The sequence below is a fragment of the Girardinichthys multiradiatus genome, chromosome 4 (genome assembly GCF_021462225.1).
Source record: "Girardinichthys multiradiatus isolate DD_20200921_A chromosome 4, DD_fGirMul_XY1, whole genome shotgun sequence".
NCBI classification, from domain to species: Eukaryota; Metazoa; Chordata; class Actinopteri; order Cyprinodontiformes; family Goodeidae; genus Girardinichthys; species Girardinichthys multiradiatus.
In genome coordinates this window covers 17,032,157-17,049,932 of record NC_061797.1, presented here as the reverse complement: position 1 = coordinate 17,049,932, position 17,776 = coordinate 17,032,157, and the positions used below count along the sequence as shown (strand labels likewise).

Genomic DNA, 17,776 nt, shown 5'->3' with positions numbered 1-17,776 from the left:
GTCGTTTGTGTAGTGGCTCTTGATGCGCTGACTCCAGCCTCAGTCCACTCCTTGTGAAGCTCTTCTGAATTCTTGAAGGGATTTTGCTTGACAATCCTCTGGCTGCGAATATTCCTTTTGGTGGTGCACCTTTTCCCACCATACTTTTACCTTCCACTCAACTTTCTATTAGTATGCTTGGATACAACAGTCTGTGAACAACCAGCTTCTTTAGCAATGACCTTACTCTCCTTGTGAAGCCAATGACTGTCTTTTGGACATCTGTCAGCAGTCTTCCCGATGATTGTGTAGGCCATAATACGGCCATTACAGAACATTTATACATTGAAAATGCTTTTTTTATTGGTGTTATGTAACAATTTTTGGAGACACTGAATTTTGGGTTATTGTTGTCTGTAAGCCGTAATTACAAGAAATAAAGAGCTTAAAATATTTTACTCTTTGTATAATAAATTTATTAAATATATTTTCTGAAATGAGTGACAAAAAGTATGAAACTTTTTTATGATATTCAATTTTTTTTAGATGTACCTGTATACCTGTACACCAGCTTTATTATTCCCACAATAAACAATCTCTTAAGTTTAGGTTTTCCTGCTTTTAGTTAACCTTCATTTTATCCATGCATAATGTCTGGGGCTCGTCTCTGTGCATCACAGGAAACAATCAACTGCAAATGTCTCTTTTTTTTTCGGGTGAAAGCAAATCTAACATAAAGTCTCGTGGTGATCATCCTTTCAGTGTCTCTTAAAATAATTTGCCACATATAAAAGCAGATACACACTTTATATTACATCATATCACTGTATCCTTAATCCATTTCACTTTTCTAAAATGATACCCAACAAAGTGGTGATGATTATCACCTAATAAGACAGCTTGCATTTACACATTTTAACACATGCACACTGAAGAGATTATGTTAAAATTTATTAACAATCTTAGTTCCTGACCCACAACGAGTTAAAAAAAGAAACATATGAAAAATCTCCCAATTTGTTTTGCACATTTTCAATATATTTCACATGTGTTTTACAAGTAATCAAATTAAAGCACAATTACACATTAGTTACACAGAAAATTATGTAAATTACATAAAAAGCATCAACTGAGAAAACTGCAAACATCTGTTCAATACCAGTTTATGTATCGTAGCTGTTTCACAATGGACATTCTCCTCTTATCTGTTTTTTTTTTTCTGGGGCGGTAGTAAATACCAAAGAATGCTCTTTATCTCACATGTCCTCCATCATTTTGCAGGTTTGTGCATAAGTAAGAAATAGCCAAAGTGTGAAGTTAAGTATCTGTATGTGCATGTTGTTAACAACTAAAACAAATCAACACAGGCTGTAAATTACCCTAATTAAAGACATTTTTAATACATACAAAGCTACTAAAGCTACAAAGAATCCGAGGAGCTTTGTGTAAGTCTCCAAAGGCTGGAATATCAAATAGTGTAGCCATGTAAACATAAAAAGTCACTAATGAGAAAGTGCTACAAGTGTTAAAGGTCAGACATGATCTCCACACAGTGCTAAACATGAGATCTACGTTCCACAGTTTGTGGAAGAAATGGATGAGGGAAGATCAGCTGGATGAGTGGTCCTGTTGGTTTAGTCATCACAGCCCAGCAGCTCCATGCGTAGAGTGATGCGCTCGTGCCATTCCCAGGGGATGACTCGGACATATCGAGCATAGAACGGGGGCTCGAACACATTCTTCTTGTGAGTGTTGTTGTCAGTGTTTCCCTGGAAAATCTGCAAATCAAAATCAAATTTTACTCATAAAGCAAAAATGACTGCTTAAGTTTTCGGTTCTGCTCTAAAAGGACATAGTTAAATGGTTAAGAAGGGCCAAGTACAGTATTAGTGTATTTTGATCTAGACACAATCAAGGTGAACCAATACATTTTCACTATCGATTTACAGACTTACTAATCAAACTGAGCAGCGATGTCTGTCCACAAGCTCACAACCAGAGGTGACACCAAGGGGGGGACAGAGGGGGCCAGGGTGGGCAATGACCACCTGTATGAATTTGTTGGCTCGCCAACTGGCTTCCCCTGGCCAGACTATCATTTATGTACAACATTTATTTGCTTATTTATTAAGCTTGTCACTAACTCCTAGCCCTACCCAATACAATCCTTTACATAACAAGAGCACAAGAAGAATCTCCTGAAATTGATTTGCCTTTGTTTTTAGTGTGCTGCTCTAAGATTATGAGTGGGCCCCAAAATGCCCACCCCATTCCAAAACTTTCTCTAAATAAATCTTTCATTGCTGTAGATTAATTTAATTAATTTCACAAAAATTCAATTCAATTTCAATTCAATTCAGTTTTATTTATATATATATATATAAATATATATATATATTCACAACACATGTTGTCTCAAGGCACTTCACAACAGTCAGGTACATACACTCCAAGTAATCCTAACAATTGAACAGTGCAGTCGGAGTTAGCTTTTTATTCAAATTGGATAAAAAGTTTTTCTATCTAAGGAAACCCAGCAGATTGCATCCAGTCAGTGACTTGCAGCATTCACTCCTCCCAGATGAGCATGTAGAGACAGTGGACAGTCACTGGCGTTGACTTTGCAGCAATCCCTTATACTGAGCATGCATGTAGCGACAGTGGAGAGGAAAAACTCCCTTTTAACAGGAAGAAACCTCCAGCAGAACCAGGCTCAGTGTGAGCGGCCATCTGCCACGACCGACTGGAGGTTTGAGAGAACAGAGCAGAGACACAAAAAGAACACAGAAACACTGATTCAGGAGTACTTTCTATGGGAAGGAAAAGTAAATGTTAATGGATGTAGCTCCTTTAGTCGTTTCACCTAGAAAGAAAGAACAGATAAACTCTGAGCCAGTTTTCAAGGTTAGAGTCTGAAAGAGAGCACATAGAGTTAGTCACAGTAAAAGCTCAGTCAATTTCCATGTCTAGGAGAGAGAAAGGGTTAAACACTAAAAGACAGGGCTATGTGGATCATTGGTAGAGGGTGAGCATTAAGTTGTTGCAAGCAGAAGCTCGGACGATGGCCCTCTCCAAAAAGGTGTCACAGGTAGACACAGAGTCAGGCCAGGTGTAGCTTCTAGGAAGAGAAAAGAGAGAACAAAGTTAAAAGCTGAAATAACAGCAAACAATGCAAAATTGGAGAGTAGTGTGAGAATGTAGCGAAGAGGGTGAAAGTGGTCGTTATGTCTTCCAGCAGCCTAAGCCTATAGCAGCATAACTACACAGATAGTTTCAGTTCAGATTATTTAGTTAAACGGCGCTTTTTTACAACAATGTCGTCTCAAGGCACCTCACAAAGGGTCCCACTGATGGTCATTGTTATACTAAAAACCACAATGATTGGGATACCTCTCTCTGTCAGACTGATTATAACCATTGGAAAAGAGAAGGGGTCATACAGGTAGCAGAAATGGAGGGTGTGTTTGCACCTCAACCATAACTGAGCCGGTTTAGGCTAAACCTGACTCCCCCTTACTCCAACCAACAGGGAGGGAAGAAGACGGAGGTAAAAAATAAGGAAGATAGCTCAGGATAAACTAAGCCACTCTAACTATAAGCTTTATCAAAAAGGAAAGTTTTAAGCCTAGCCTTAAAAGTAGACAGGGTGTCTGCCTCACGGACTAAAACTGGGAGCTGGTTCCACAGGAGAGGAGCCTGATAACTAAAGGGTCTGCCTCCCATTCTACTTCTAGAGACTCTAGGAACCACCAGTAAACCTGCAGTCTTAGAACGAAGTGCTCTGTTAGGAACATATGGAACAATCAGAGCTCTGATGTATGATGGAGCTAGATCATTAAGGGCTTTATATGTGAGGAGGAGAATTTTAAATTCTATTCTGGATTTAACAACGAGCCATTGAAGGGAAGCTAAAATAGGAGAAATATGATCTCTCTTTTTAATTTTCATCAGAACTCTTGCTGCAGCATTTTGAATCAGCTGAAGGCTTTTAACTGCATTTTGTGGACATCCTGATAGTAAAGAATTACAATAGTCCAGCCTTGAAGTAACAAATGCATGGACTAGTTTTTCAGCGTCACTCCTGGATAGGATATTTCTAATTTTGGCAATGTTCCGGAGATGAAAGAAGGAAATCCTAGAAACCTGTTTAATATGGGATTTAAATGACATGTCCTGGTCAAAAATAACACCAAGGTTTTTTACTTTATTATCAGAGGTCAATTTATTGCCATCCAGGGTAAGTGATTGACTAAGCAGTTTCTTTTTTAAAGACTCCGATCCAAAGACGACAACTTCTGTCTTGTCTGAATTTAGAAGCAAAAAACTTAACGTCATCCAAGTTTTTATATCTTCAAGACATGCTTGTAGCCTATCTAACTGGTTGGGCTCATCAGGATTTATGGATAAGTAAAGCTGAGTATCATCAGCGTAACAGTGAAAATGTATCCCATGCTGCCTGATAATTTGACCTATTGGAAGCAAATATATAGTGAAGAGAATTGGCCCAAGTACTGAGCCCTGTGGTACTCCACAATTAACCCTGGAGTTTAAAGATGATTTATTATTTACATGAACAAACTGGAATCTGTCAGACAGATAAAATTTAAACCAGCTTAGGGCTGTTCCCCTGATTCCTACAGCATATTCCAGCCTTTCTAAGAGAATTTTGTGATCGACTGTATCAAATGCAGCACTGAGATCTAACAGAACCAGAACAGACACAAGTCCATTATCTGAGGCCATAAGAATATCATTAGTGACTTTCAGCAGAGCTGTTTCAGTGCTATGATGAGCTCTGAAACCTGACTTGAACTCTTTAAACAGGTCATTGCTGTGTAAATGCTCACACATTTGATTAGCAACTATTTTCTCAAGAATTTTAGATAAGAATGGAAGATTGGATATAGGTCTGTAATTTTTCAAGTCATCTCGATCAAGCGAAGGTTTCTTAAGTAAAGGTTTAATTACAGCTAACTTTAAAGCCTGTGGTACATACCCATTTACTAAAGATAGATTAATCATATCTAAAATGGGGCTGGTAATCAGAGGGAACACTTCCTTAAATAATTTGGTTGGTCTAACATACAAGTTGAAGGTTTAGATGAAGCTAATATTTCTGATAACTCAGGAAGCTCCACAGGATCAAAACAGTCCAAACACAAATCAGGTTCTGCAGTTATTTCCAATGTTGTCTCACTTGCTGAGGATGAAGTAATCATCTTCGGGAGTATGTCAAAGATTTTCTTTTTAATAGAATCAATTTTATTTAAGAAGAATCCAATAAAGTCATGGCTGCTAAGAGCTAAGGGAATGGATGGCTCAATAGAGCTATGACTCTGTGTAAGTTTAGCAACTGTACTAAAGAGAAACCTAGGATTATTCTTGTTCTCTTGTATTAATGATGAGAAATAAGCTGTTCTAGCTTGGTGAAGTGTCTTTTTATACAACAGTAGGCTATTTTTCCAGATTACGTAGGAATCCTCTAGGTGTGTAGAACGCCATTTTCTCTCCAATTTTCTAACATTGTGCTTTAAAGTACGCAGCTCTGAATTAAACCAAGGAGCTAGCCTCATATTAATGATTACCTTCTTTTTCAAGGGGGCTGCATTGTCTAATGCATCACGCAATGATGAAGAAACACTATGAACAAAAGAATCAATTTGTGAAGGGGCAGAAACAGAATTATTGCCCTCCACTGTGCTTTTCAGTGATAATGAGGAAATTAAAAGTGGAACAGATTCTTTAAAGGTTGTTACAGCATCACCTGATAATGATCTACTATAATGAAATTTTCTTTCAGGTGTGGAGTACTCGGTTAAATTAAACTCAAAGGTCAGACAGGACAGGGTTATGAGAGAATATTGTTATGTCTTTACACTCAATGCCATATGTCAGCACAAGGTCCAGAGAATGAAGACAAAGGTGGGTAGGTTTGTTAATGTGTTGATCAAAGCCAATTGAGTCTAAGATAGCATTAAACACTATATTTAGGCTATCACTTTCAGTGTCTACATGAATGTTAAAATCCCCCACTATAATAACTTTATCTGTATTTAACACTAAATCAGATAAAAGGTCTGAAAACTGATCTAGAAATTGAGAGTAAGGGCCTGGTGGACGGTACAAAACAACAAACAAAAATGGTTTTAGTGCTTTGCAATTTGGGTGAGGAAAACTAAGTATTAAATATTCAAAAGAGTTGTAGCTATTGATTGGTTTGGGGCTAATCAATAAATCCGACTGAAAGATGGTTGCTACTCCTCCTCCTCGCCCAGTATTTTGAGGAATGTGAAAATTTAAATAATTAGTAGGAGTTGACTCATTTATAGTAACATAATCCTCTTGCTGCAGCCAGGTTTCTGTGAGGCAAAGTAAATCAATCTGATTGTCACAAATCAGGTCACTAACTAGCAATGTCTTTGAAGAGAGAGATCTTATGTTCAATAAGCCACATTTAATTGTTTTATTTTTCTTTTCGGTCTGAGTTGTGTTTATTTTTATTAGATTTTCCTGATTTCCTCCTTTTAGATTATTTTTTAATCTATTCAATTTTGGCCGTGGGCGAGACACTGTCTTAATAGTGTAATGGGTGGGTAGCAGTACAGAAGCTGCAGAGAGGAAAACTACGACCCTGCTTCCTGGTCTGAACCTTGGGTTGTCAGAGTTTTGGAGAACTAATAAATTCGGCCAGTAGAGAAATGTAGAGAAATCAAGCTCAATTTTAAATCCATGTTAAATAATTATTTTCCACCTAAATCATATTTGCAACAGTTATTGGTACCCCTAACAATTCATATTCAATAAATGTAACTGAAGCATTATTTAAATGTATGCTTCCCTTGTTTAAATCAATCAAAGTATCAACTAAACTTCAATTAGTAATCCATGACTGTCTCCTCTGGCAATAAATATGGCACAGAAGCCTATTCTCTCAGCCACTCTTCAAAGTAGGAAAGACAAGAGAATATGTTTCTCCAGTAAATTAAAAGTCAGTTGATCTTCATGAATCAGGAAATAGCACCAAAAATTGCTACTAGTCTAAACTGAACCGTATTTACAGTCAAATCAATAATTGATTAAAAAAAAATTAAAGCAACTGGAAGTGTGTTTTTTTACACATCTTTCCCAATGGTGCCGACACTAGTGGAGTGTATTATATACAGAAAATAAGGTATTATGGAAGAACATTTAAAGTATTCATGCATGCCTGACCTTATCTCCGCTAGTCTTCTCATCTTTAACGACACTCCACGACTCTCCATCATTGCTGTATGCAACTTTAAACTCTGAAACAAACTGCACCACCCCAAAGTCTTTCGCACCCTGAGTGATGATGCCTGTGAGCTGTTTTGTTTTACCAATGTCCACCTGAGGAGTAGGCAGAAGAAAAAAAACAGTAAGATTCTGCATAATAAACTGGATTCAAAGACATCGATCATCAATCCAACATCGATCGCTAAAGTTTTCTGGACCTGGATCCACTCCGAGCGATTGTTTTGAGCGGGAGACCAGGCGTTTGTCTTCCCCGCCTTGTCCAGCCGGGCGAACTGAGGGTGCCAGGTGAAGGTATCGATCCCCCACGTGCGGAAAGTGCTAGAGGCTGAAAGCTGGTCGTCTGAGATGAGCCGAGATTTCATTCCCAGAGGCTCGGAGCAACCTGTCGTGTTTGAATAAACTGAATCAAAAGCAAAACCGAAAAACAAAAAAACACGGGATTTGGGAAACAAAGAGAAAGGGAGAGAAAGAGAAGAAAGAAAGGGAAAAGACAGTGAATACACCCAGAAGAAAAGAAGAAACAACTTCATCCGATTTTTAAAGGAAACTGGCTTCGATTAGCAATAGGTTTAAACCAATTTAACACCAGGTAGTTTTAAATAAAGAAGGAATAGAAAGAGGTAAAGATAGTGTAGCAGAATGCAGGTAATGAAGATCACTAAAATACCTAAACCTGCTCACATGAACGCTTTTCATGGAAAGATTTCAGTTCCTGCAGTTTTATATCATCTTTATAGCGACACTATGATTCTGGCTTGAGTTTTTCAAATTAGATAAAGTTATTAATAACTGTTTGAAATATGGTCATGTTTTGTGGTTGTTTACCATTTAGCTCACAGCCCACCAGCTCCATGCGCAGGGTGCAGGCCCTGCGGCAGACCACGGGGATGATGCGGATGTACTGGGCCACGATGGGAGGGTCAAAAAGGTTGGTCTTTGTGCTATCATTGTCAGTGTTCCCCACAAACACCTGCAGTCCACAAACACAGGAAGGAAAGGATTGAGTATACTGAAGAAACTGCAAAATGCCAGGTAGTTTTTAAAATAAAGTCACATCTGACCTTGTCTCTTCGTACGCCGTCTCCTTTGTAGGTGACGTAGCCGATTCCATCCAGGCTGCTCGCCACTTTGAAGGCCTTGATGTACTCTGCTGCACCCATGCGGCTGGCTCCCTGAGTGATGATGCCCGTTAGACGCATCTTCTTCTGCACGTTAATCTGAAAACAAACACTGAAGCGTCATTAGACTGAATGCTCATTATTGTCTCACTTGAAAACGCTCTGTTCTCTCACCTCAATCCAAGGGTTCCTGTCGTGGGTGGCGGATGTCCAGGCGTTGACAATGCCTTGGTTGTTGAGTCGGGCCAACTCGGGGCCCCAGCGTTGGAGACCAAGAACACCATAGTGCACAGAGGACGAAGAAATCTGAGACTCCACAATTGCTCCTCCTTCCATACCCAGCAGAGAAATACAACCTATGATGAAACATTAGCTTTGAGTTTTAATAATAATTTCTTTTTCACAGAGTTTATGCTTGATTAGATTCAGACTCTTTAGAATGTGAGACAACTCCTTAAAATGGCTAATATGGGGTATTTAGATTCTGTAAGTCAAGTAAATTTTTTTATGTTTTCTAAAGAGAAGTAGTGTGCTCATATCTGTAGAAACTGGTGAACATACGTAGCTGGCACTGCTTCCCAACATACGGTGACGGGCACTGGCAGGTGTAGTCGCCTTCAAGGTCCCGACAGGTCCCTCCATTTCTACAGGGCTCTTTGGCACAGTCATTCACATCTGGAAAAACACAGCAACCTATTATGTTTAACTAAGTAAATAGGAAACAGGAAATATTTAACACAAACAAATCTAATTATTGTCAGAGATCTGATGCAAAAATGACCCAAACAGTAAACAGAGACAGTGGGTGTTTAAGAAGGGTGGACCCATCATCATTCCCCCCAAAATACAATTGGGAAAAGTGACTGTGGGAGTCATTTCTAAATCTAATATGAGAATGAATTTGTGTAGAATAACACCGGAGTTCAGCCACAGTGGAAAAAGAAAATGTCTGCAGTAACATCTTCTGCCCAAATTTCAGTTCAATGCACACTAATCTCCACAAGATGGAGCTCTAACGCAGCAGGAATCCATATCTGCAAGTTAAGAGATGACAAGCACAGCGTGACACTTTCAATTAATCTTTTAAAACCACCTATTTACTGAAATGTAACAGAGGCTGTGATACCATAAAACACTCTGTGGACACATTGTTATGGAAGCACTGGATGCTGTTCTTTATATCTACTTCCCTGCGTACCATGTGGGTAAACACACAAATGTTCTGGTCACATGGTTCAAAAAGCAGCTAAAAGGTTAGAACAACCCAAACAACCCATGGTACAGACAGATGGGTTAGTGGCACATGGGTGACTTCAGCAACAACAGAAGGATTACGCTGACCTAGAAGCCTGAGAGTCTGGACTGACCATTTGTTTAGCACCCGCTGCAACTGGGCCAGGTTGTTGCACCTCTTGTTGCTTACACATGGATCCACTCCAGGCTAAAATCAGCTACTGAATCACAGCCAACAGAATCTATTAAATGATGTATGCAGACTTATATAAATTCATGATTACTTTGAGTATCTGCTTATGCTTTTTTTCTTGAACCCTGGATATTTATTGGTTGTTTATTCCTTGTATGTGAGCTATATCTCGGATTGGTAACTAATTTTCCCAAATGGCCACATGAATAACTGTGACTGTTGTTTATTGTTGTCTGAACTCGGTTCTTTCAAAAGTACTGGCTCTAAACATGACTTTGTTTTTATTAGCTAATGGAAACCGTAGTCATAGCAACTGAACAATAAACAAGGCTTGGTGCAATGACAGCTGAAAATGTTTTATTCGCTTACTGTAAAAAATATATCTTAAAGAGAAACAGCTATGGAAATATGAAAAGTGAAAAATGTTTATTCAAGTTGTAATGCCTGAGAACAGCAGTCTGCTCTCCACAACATTGTGCAGCCCTTAGAAGTTGATAGATTTTTTTAAACTATTCTGTATGAGGCCAACAGTTGTGCACACAGATTGGTGTTAATGTAACTTCTCAAATAGTAAAAGGTCAGCAACTGCCTTTAAAATAAATCCCATTCTTTCCTCCCCAGCAGCGGATACGGATTTGTATGTGGAAGTACTACTTTCTACACGTTAAAGGTTGACATTTCTTATTTATCACCATGAGCCATTCATTTAATCTAATGGGTCGGATTTTGACTGGGTTTTAAAGGATTGTGAGGGGAGCTCAGAAGGTCATTGGAGTGTCCCCTGCCCTCTGTCCAGATCTGTTTTAAAGACACTGCAGAAACAGGACACTAAACCTTCTCAGAGACTCCTCACACCCCCTGTAGAGCTTTCTTCCTCAAGCTGTTTTATGCACTTTGTATAGTTATACTTATTTTGTTTGTTTTTATCCTGTGAATAATCACACTAGTTTACACTAAGCTGTTGAAGATATCTGAGAAAAATGACAACTTTTTGCTCTATGCTTAGTTGTACAACAAAATCATAAATGGTTTGGGTTGATTAGCGTCCAAACAAATAATATATGATATTGATGTTGCTGGGAAGGTCTACCAATATTGAAATGTGATATTAACTGTAACCGTGCCCTTTCACCCCACAACCTATAAGGTTCCAAACTAAAGCAGACAACATGTTGATATTTTGCCAGATGAATCTGTTTTGGCCTTGTTTCTGTAAATGCTAAGAGGATTGCCTGAATGGCTACGACATCACTGGCTCAGCACAGCTTACATGTATAACAAGCGATCTGGCAGAGAAACGAACTGGGAAGTAGCCTATCGTACAGTGCCTTGCAAAAGTATTTATATTCCTTACATTTTTCACATTTTGTCACATTACAACCACAAAACGTCTATGTATTTCATGTGACAGGTAAATACAATGTAGTACATAATTGTGAAGTGGAAGGGAAACAATACATGGTTATCAAACGTTTTGACAAATCTGAAAAGCGTGGCATGCACATGAATTCAAGCCCTCTGAGCCGAAAGTTTGTGGAAATTACAGCTGCAAGTCTGTTAGAATATGTTTCTACCAGGTTTGCATTTCTAGAGCCTGATATTACTGACTATTCATCTTTATAAAATAGATCAAGCTCAATTAGACTGAATGGTGGGCATTTTTAGGTATCGTCTAAAATTCTCAGATTACATCTGGACTTTTATTCTGCTGCAGTATGCTTTGATCTAAACCAGCCCACTGTAGCTCTGACTGTATGTTTAGGGTTGTCATCCTGTTGGAAGGTGAATCTTCACCTCTAATAGGTTGTCTTCCAGTCTTTTCCTGCTTTTAGCTCCATCCATCTTCCCTGTTGAAAAAATAATAATAATAATAATAGTTGTCCTCCTCAGATTTTACCACTAGAGCTGTGGATCCTTGCAGCTCCTCCAGAGTTATGCCCTCTTGGGTGCTTCTCTGATTAATGCTCACCTTCCCCTGCCAGCCAGTTTAGGTGGACGGCCATGTCTTGGTAGGGTTTCAGCTGACCTTTACATTTTCCAATGATAGACTGAACAGTGCTGTGTGGGAATCTTTGCTAACCGTGCTTTATACTTTTCTACAACTTAATCCCTGACCTGTCTGCTCTGTGACTTGGTCTTTATGATACTGTTGTTCACTATTATTCGCTAATAATCATTGCAGATTTTTACAGAGCAGCTGGATTTATTCAGAGATTAAATTACACACAGGGGGGACTCCATTTACCAATTAGTCGGCTATGTTTAGGGGTATCAGAATAAAGTGGGCTAAATAAAAAGGCACTTCAAACTTTTTTCAAATTTTTTGTCGAAGCTGTGACTTTATCTTGTCAGGTTAGACGAGACGGCTTTAGCCTAATTTAAACAGCAGAGTTGCTGAGCAAAATTTTAGATTAGGCTGATTAAAAATTACAAATGTTCGGGAGCAGATGACCCGCCTGCAGACACATTACAATTGGTGGTGAGATAGTGGGCTTTGGGGAGGGTTCATTCATCAAAATTTCTCCCCGGTAAATAAACAGTAAAAACAGTCTTCAGTATTTTCTCTAGTTTTCCATTCATGTACATTTACAAAGTATCCCTTTTTATGAATCAAACGGCTGATATTCCAGTAATTGCAAGCCAAGATGGGACTTGAAATTCTTCATGTGTTTGGATCAAGCTTCAGCACAAATAGCAGTGTCATGCAGTGCTGACCCTGAGAGGAGGACATCTGAATGCTAAGAGTCTTAGAGTGGTCTTTCACAAATTAACCAAACAAAAACACCACGGATTCTACTGAATGAGACCCTTTCATGGATCTACAGAGCGGACACATCTCTTTCACTGCTGATGTACCGTTAGCACTCCAAGAAGATCTCACTCAAGGGCAATGTGCAACTTTCATTTCCTACTGCACTATTTTTTTAACATAAAGGTCCCGTTCATTTGCCTTCAACTTGCACAATAGTTTGTTTGTGCTTTTCTTATTTTGTTTTTAATACTTCTCATGGTTTCCTTACAAAACATTATCTATGTTAACAGTAAGTAGTAAAAGCCCTTTCAAATATCCTAAACAAAAGCAAAAATGAGCTCTGGAGTTATAATACTGATTACAGTAGCAAGCAAAGGTAGGGCAGCAACATCTTACTAATTTGGCAGTGCACTCCTTGAAAGCCGGGCGGACACCTGCAGGCGTATTCGTTGAAAACATCTCCTCGTCTGGTCGGAGCGATGACCTCGCAAGAACCGTCATTCTTACAGGGGTTAGGACTGCATGGTCCTGGAGGAAGGATGATTAGTAAAATCTCTCAGACTTTTACCACACGTCTTTTCTAGCATGACGTTTCTCTCCTTCTGCACTCTACCTGTCTCTGTAAGGTTACAGGTGTCTCCACCAAAGCCGTCTACACAGATACAGATGAAAGGATCCTCTCCTACTCCTGTCACACATGTAGCTCCATTGTGGCAAGAATTCACCTCACAGTAGTCGCCTAAACATAAGAAGAAAAACAGTGAGGATTATTAAGAATTGTGCTGGCCCATTGAAATATGCTAGAGATGCATGAATCAGGCATACAATGGTTAATATTAATTTTCAGCTTTCTTTCTATGGACTAAAACACGTGCATTGACTGGAAAAATATTTTTTAGTTTGTGACTTTCCGCTTATTGTTCAGGGCCAATGAAACAGACAAGGGCTGATTTCTGTCACCAGCCAATTTCTCAGTGCATCTCTAGATTTTTTTCGTTGTTTTGATTCTGATATCCTTTCACTCAAGTTCAGATTCAGTTGTGCACAATCAGAATGAGAATCGGCTTTATTCTCCAAGTTTATGCACACAAACAAATTATTTGACATTGGTTCCACTTTGTTCTTTAAGAAGACATTTTAAATATAAATATATAAAAATTGTTGAGAAATAATTATTTTCCTTGTAAAATGTTTACATATGTTGTTTTTTACAAAAGAGGAAGACATGGTTGAATTAGTGTAAATATGTTATGTATCATTCTGGGCACTCTAACTGCTAAGTGTTCACCAGAGTGACAGCCTGGGGTAAGAAAGTAACTCTGTGGCGGCTGGTTTCGGCAAATAGTGGTCTGCAGCGCTGACCTGAAGATAAAAGTCACATTATGGACACAGTTTGTGTCCATAATGTGTGGGGTCTGCAGAGATGTTAGCTGCCCTTTTCCTGACCCTAGACCTCCTGTACAAGTCTTGGATAGAGGGAAGGTCAGTTCTAATGATCCTCTCTGCAGACCTGATTGTTCATTGTAGTTTGGACTTGTCCTATTTTTGGGATGAGCCAAACTACAAAGTGATGGACAAACACAGAACAAACTGATTAACGGTAGTATAGAAGATAGCCAGCAGCTCCTGTGGAAGGTTGTATTTCTTGAGTTGCCGCAGGAAGTGCAGTCTCTGCTGGACCTTCTTCCGAACAGTGTCTATGTGTGAGGACCATCTCAGGTCCAGACAAAAGGTGGTTCCTAGGAACCATAAGTGATCCCCAGTAGACAAAATGTTGCTGAGGATGGTGAGGGGAGGCAGTGTGGACATCGTGATAGAGTAAATCAAAATAGAAAATAATCAATGGTTCTAAAAATACGGTATATAGATCTAACAGTAACTTGGTGTTATGGTAAAGGTGGTTGGAGGAACCCATAATGTAGCCCTGTGTTGTCATTTTGAGGCAACCAATATCCATTTCATACTCAATCAGGTTTTTTTTTTTATAGATTATAGATTATAAACTCACATTTCATTTAATCTAAGTGGATATTATTTTCTAAAGATTTATATTACACCCTATTTCCATAGATTAGGATTTTGTTTCCAGTTTGGGCTGGTTGAATCTTAAGAAATGAGAAATTATGACCCTAGATCAAACCAAAATAACTGAGTAGTCCTTGGTGGTCAAACTGGTACAAAGCATCCTCAAGGCAGGTTTAAATTAAGTTATGGTCAGACACTGTGACTGTTGGGAGTCTACAAGATACCACAAAGTCACACTACTTTCAGCTGAGCAGACTGGCTGTGCTACATCTAGAAAAGATCAGTGGGAGGACTTTTTTAAAATAGCTGCCGAAAATAAAATCTTACAGTTACAACAGATAGACAAAAACAAAAGATAGGAAAGAAAAATGATTACAAAATAGAGAAAGTTGTATACAGTATAGTTCTCTTCTGCCAACCTGTCAGAGACATTCAACCCCGTTTATCCTTGGGATTAGGATCTAGCGGGATTAGCCAGGTTGCACCGAAGCATGCAGTTCCAGACTGTGAACAGTTATACAACATTTCAGTGCAGCAGCTCAGGAGAAGCTGAGAACACACACAGCTCACCTGACCAATGATGCTGATGGGCAAATACACGTATGAAAACATCTCAGTGACAGAGGTCATTCATTCAAAACGATCCGAAACACCTGGTGGCCACAAAGTTGCCTAGCACATTGTAATTCCTCCGGGTCAGCGGCACATTTCCAGGTTGATCAGAATTTAGGTGAGTGGACAGCTGGTTCCTGCTTGTTCCAGACAGGAGAACATATGGTGTTATTTCCTGCACCATCTCCACAACCTCAAACACCAGAAAGCTGTCACACAAACATCAACACTACAAAATAAAATGGCAAAAAGGTAAATCTATTTTTGTTGGCACATGTCTTTGTCAATGCGATCAAATTTTAAAGTTTTGTGCAAAAGTCTTGGGTGATGTTTTTTTCACTGTCTTTGGAGGTCCTTCAAAACTTTTCTCGAATCTCGTTGGCTCCTGAACACAAGGAATCAACCAACACTTCAGCAAAAAGTCAAATTCTATAAGAGTTTTAGATGCTTTGTCATTAGCATAAAGACAAAATTGTTTCCCATTTCAACACCAAAAACAATACAGTTTGACAAAACATAGTTGATTAGCTGAAGGTTTTTAAGGTGTTGCTGCCATTTTTATGCTGCCAAAATGACTATGAGATGTCTGTCAATGTCAGAAAGCTTTGTATTTGTTCGGCCATGACTACTCCTTTTGTCCTCTAGTTTTCTTTCTATATATATTCATCGAGCCCATACAGATCAATATGCCATCATGTTCAGATGCAGGAAATAGACAGAAAGTGAGTAAAAAAAACAATGTCCGAACAAAAAATGGAAGAAATATTGATGATGGGACTTTTAAAGGATTACATTTTTAATAGTAAAATATAAAGAAAATAATGGGTGACTCATAATGTTTGCACAGCACTGTGGAACCTTCAGTGTAATGTGAATGGCGCATAATGCAAAACACGCAACACCAGTGCAAGCCTTTATTTTCACAACCGGTTTCTTACAAAAACCTCTGTTCAAAATAGACCTTAGTAATAACAGTGTCGCATGTAATAACAGAGTTAAGTCACATTTAATGACCATTCCACCACGACAATAATAACCTGGTAGCTGAAGAGAAGATTTAATTCATGCATCGATTATAATTCAGATATACATTCAGCAAAACCTCTGGAAAAAACTCCTTTGTATTTGTTCCATTCATTTGATCTTGGGTTATAGGCTAAAAAAAACAAAAAGAAAAAGAAACCAAACAGGCTCATGAGTCGTTTTTCTCACTCCATTGTGAAATTACATCATATTGGAAAAAAAAAGGGGAACACGGTACCATGGAAAATAAGAGCTCTGATGGACTCTACATTCAGTTGTAGAAACTTTCCTATGAACCAACAGCCCGAAAACAATAAAGAAATCTTAAAATGGGTTTTGAGCAAAGTAAATCTGATTTGAAACGACGCGTCTCAAATCAGATTTATCGCGAAGACCTACCTCTGACTGAACACACGCAAAGCAGCAGAAGCAAGGCTGCGTAAGTCGCTGTAGCTGTATTCCCTTTGGCTGTCATAATTACTTTTTCCTAACTTTTGTTTGTTCCGTGGAGTTTTGTTGGGTCAGAGCTGCACTTCACTTCTACAAGCGCTGCCTTAACGTGCTGTCGGAAATACCAGCATTCTGACTGAGTGACTACTCTGGGATCTTTTTTTCTGATAGGCTAATTCCCGATTGAGTTGACGTCACGTGATTAAAGTTTACAAGGCTGGACGAGGAAAAAGTCCAATATTTTCTCAGTTTTCCTTTATTATTTCTAGTATTATTTCTGTTTGAGAAATAATTCAAAACAATGAATATTTTGATCAAATACTCCGATTACAAAGCGTCCAAAACGAGTGAGGCCGTAACAAAATCATTTCTCTACAACATGAGTCATAGATTACAATCCTGATATCATTTTTCCTCCACTCCACCCCACCTCCAAGGGAGCCCAGGAGGGTAAATCAGATGCCTTACTCTAAACTGACCCCTAGTTGGACAGGTTCATATTTCTAATATTTTTATGAATATGATTTTAAGAGTAAATACGAGCTTCAGTGCATTGCAACATTCATTTATTTATTCATGCAAATGATGACCATTTCAGCATTTTTTCAGATTTTCCAAAGGGAAATGGGTTCCTTCACAATGCAGACAGCACAAACTGGACCCTCAGCATTGACGGACATTCGGTTGATACCTGAAATTACCATCTCAGAGACTGGGTTGAAATAAAAATTTAGAAGAAATCGTATGAAATTACACACTTAACTACTAGTTGGCAGCAGAACTAATATAGAGGTCAGAATTATAGAGGTTTTGTTGCATTATTACATATAAATAGAACATTCAAATGTAACAAAAATAGCCTAAATTATATATTGTGTTTTTCTTGATAATATACGAGGTGCAATTATGACAAACATTTCCTAAAAATCCATCCATTTTCTATACCCGGTTCTTCCGTACAAGGTCGTGACTGGTGCCTATCTCCAGCAGTCTACGGGCGAGAGGCAGGGTACATCCTGGACAGGTCACCAGTCCATCACAGGGCAACACAGAGACACAGGACAAACAACCATTCACACGCTCATTCACACCTAAGGACAATTTAGAGAGACCAAT

At 38.7% G+C, this 17,776-nt stretch overlaps 1 protein-coding gene across 3 annotated transcripts; it reads right to left on the bottom strand.

Annotated features, from left to right (window-relative positions):
• Window positions 1-913: 913 nt before the first annotated feature.
• Window positions 914-16,803, bottom strand: LOC124867221 (EGF-like repeat and discoidin I-like domain-containing protein 3). Of its 3 annotated transcripts, none has more exons than XM_047363549.1 (10): window positions 16,610-16,803; window positions 13,164-13,289; window positions 12,947-13,078; window positions 8,934-9,047; window positions 8,547-8,728; window positions 8,316-8,471; window positions 8,080-8,224; window positions 7,452-7,666; window positions 7,192-7,347; window positions 914-1,757 (listed from the first exon to the last, which is right to left on the bottom strand). In XM_047363549.1, the coding sequence occupies exons 1-10, from the start codon at window positions 16,683-16,685 to the stop codon at window positions 1,614-1,616; spliced, it is 1,446 nt and encodes a 481-aa protein (XP_047219505.1). In that variant the 5' UTR covers window positions 16,686-16,803; the 3' UTR covers window positions 914-1,613. The 3 variants fall into 3 exon arrangements, with proteins under 3 accessions (XP_047219505.1, XP_047219507.1, XP_047219506.1); XM_047363551.1 differs by having other exon boundaries at window positions 7,452-7,636; XM_047363550.1 differs by having other exon boundaries at window positions 7,452-7,654; window positions 16,610-16,802.
• Between the last annotated feature and the right edge of the window lie 973 nt (window positions 16,804-17,776).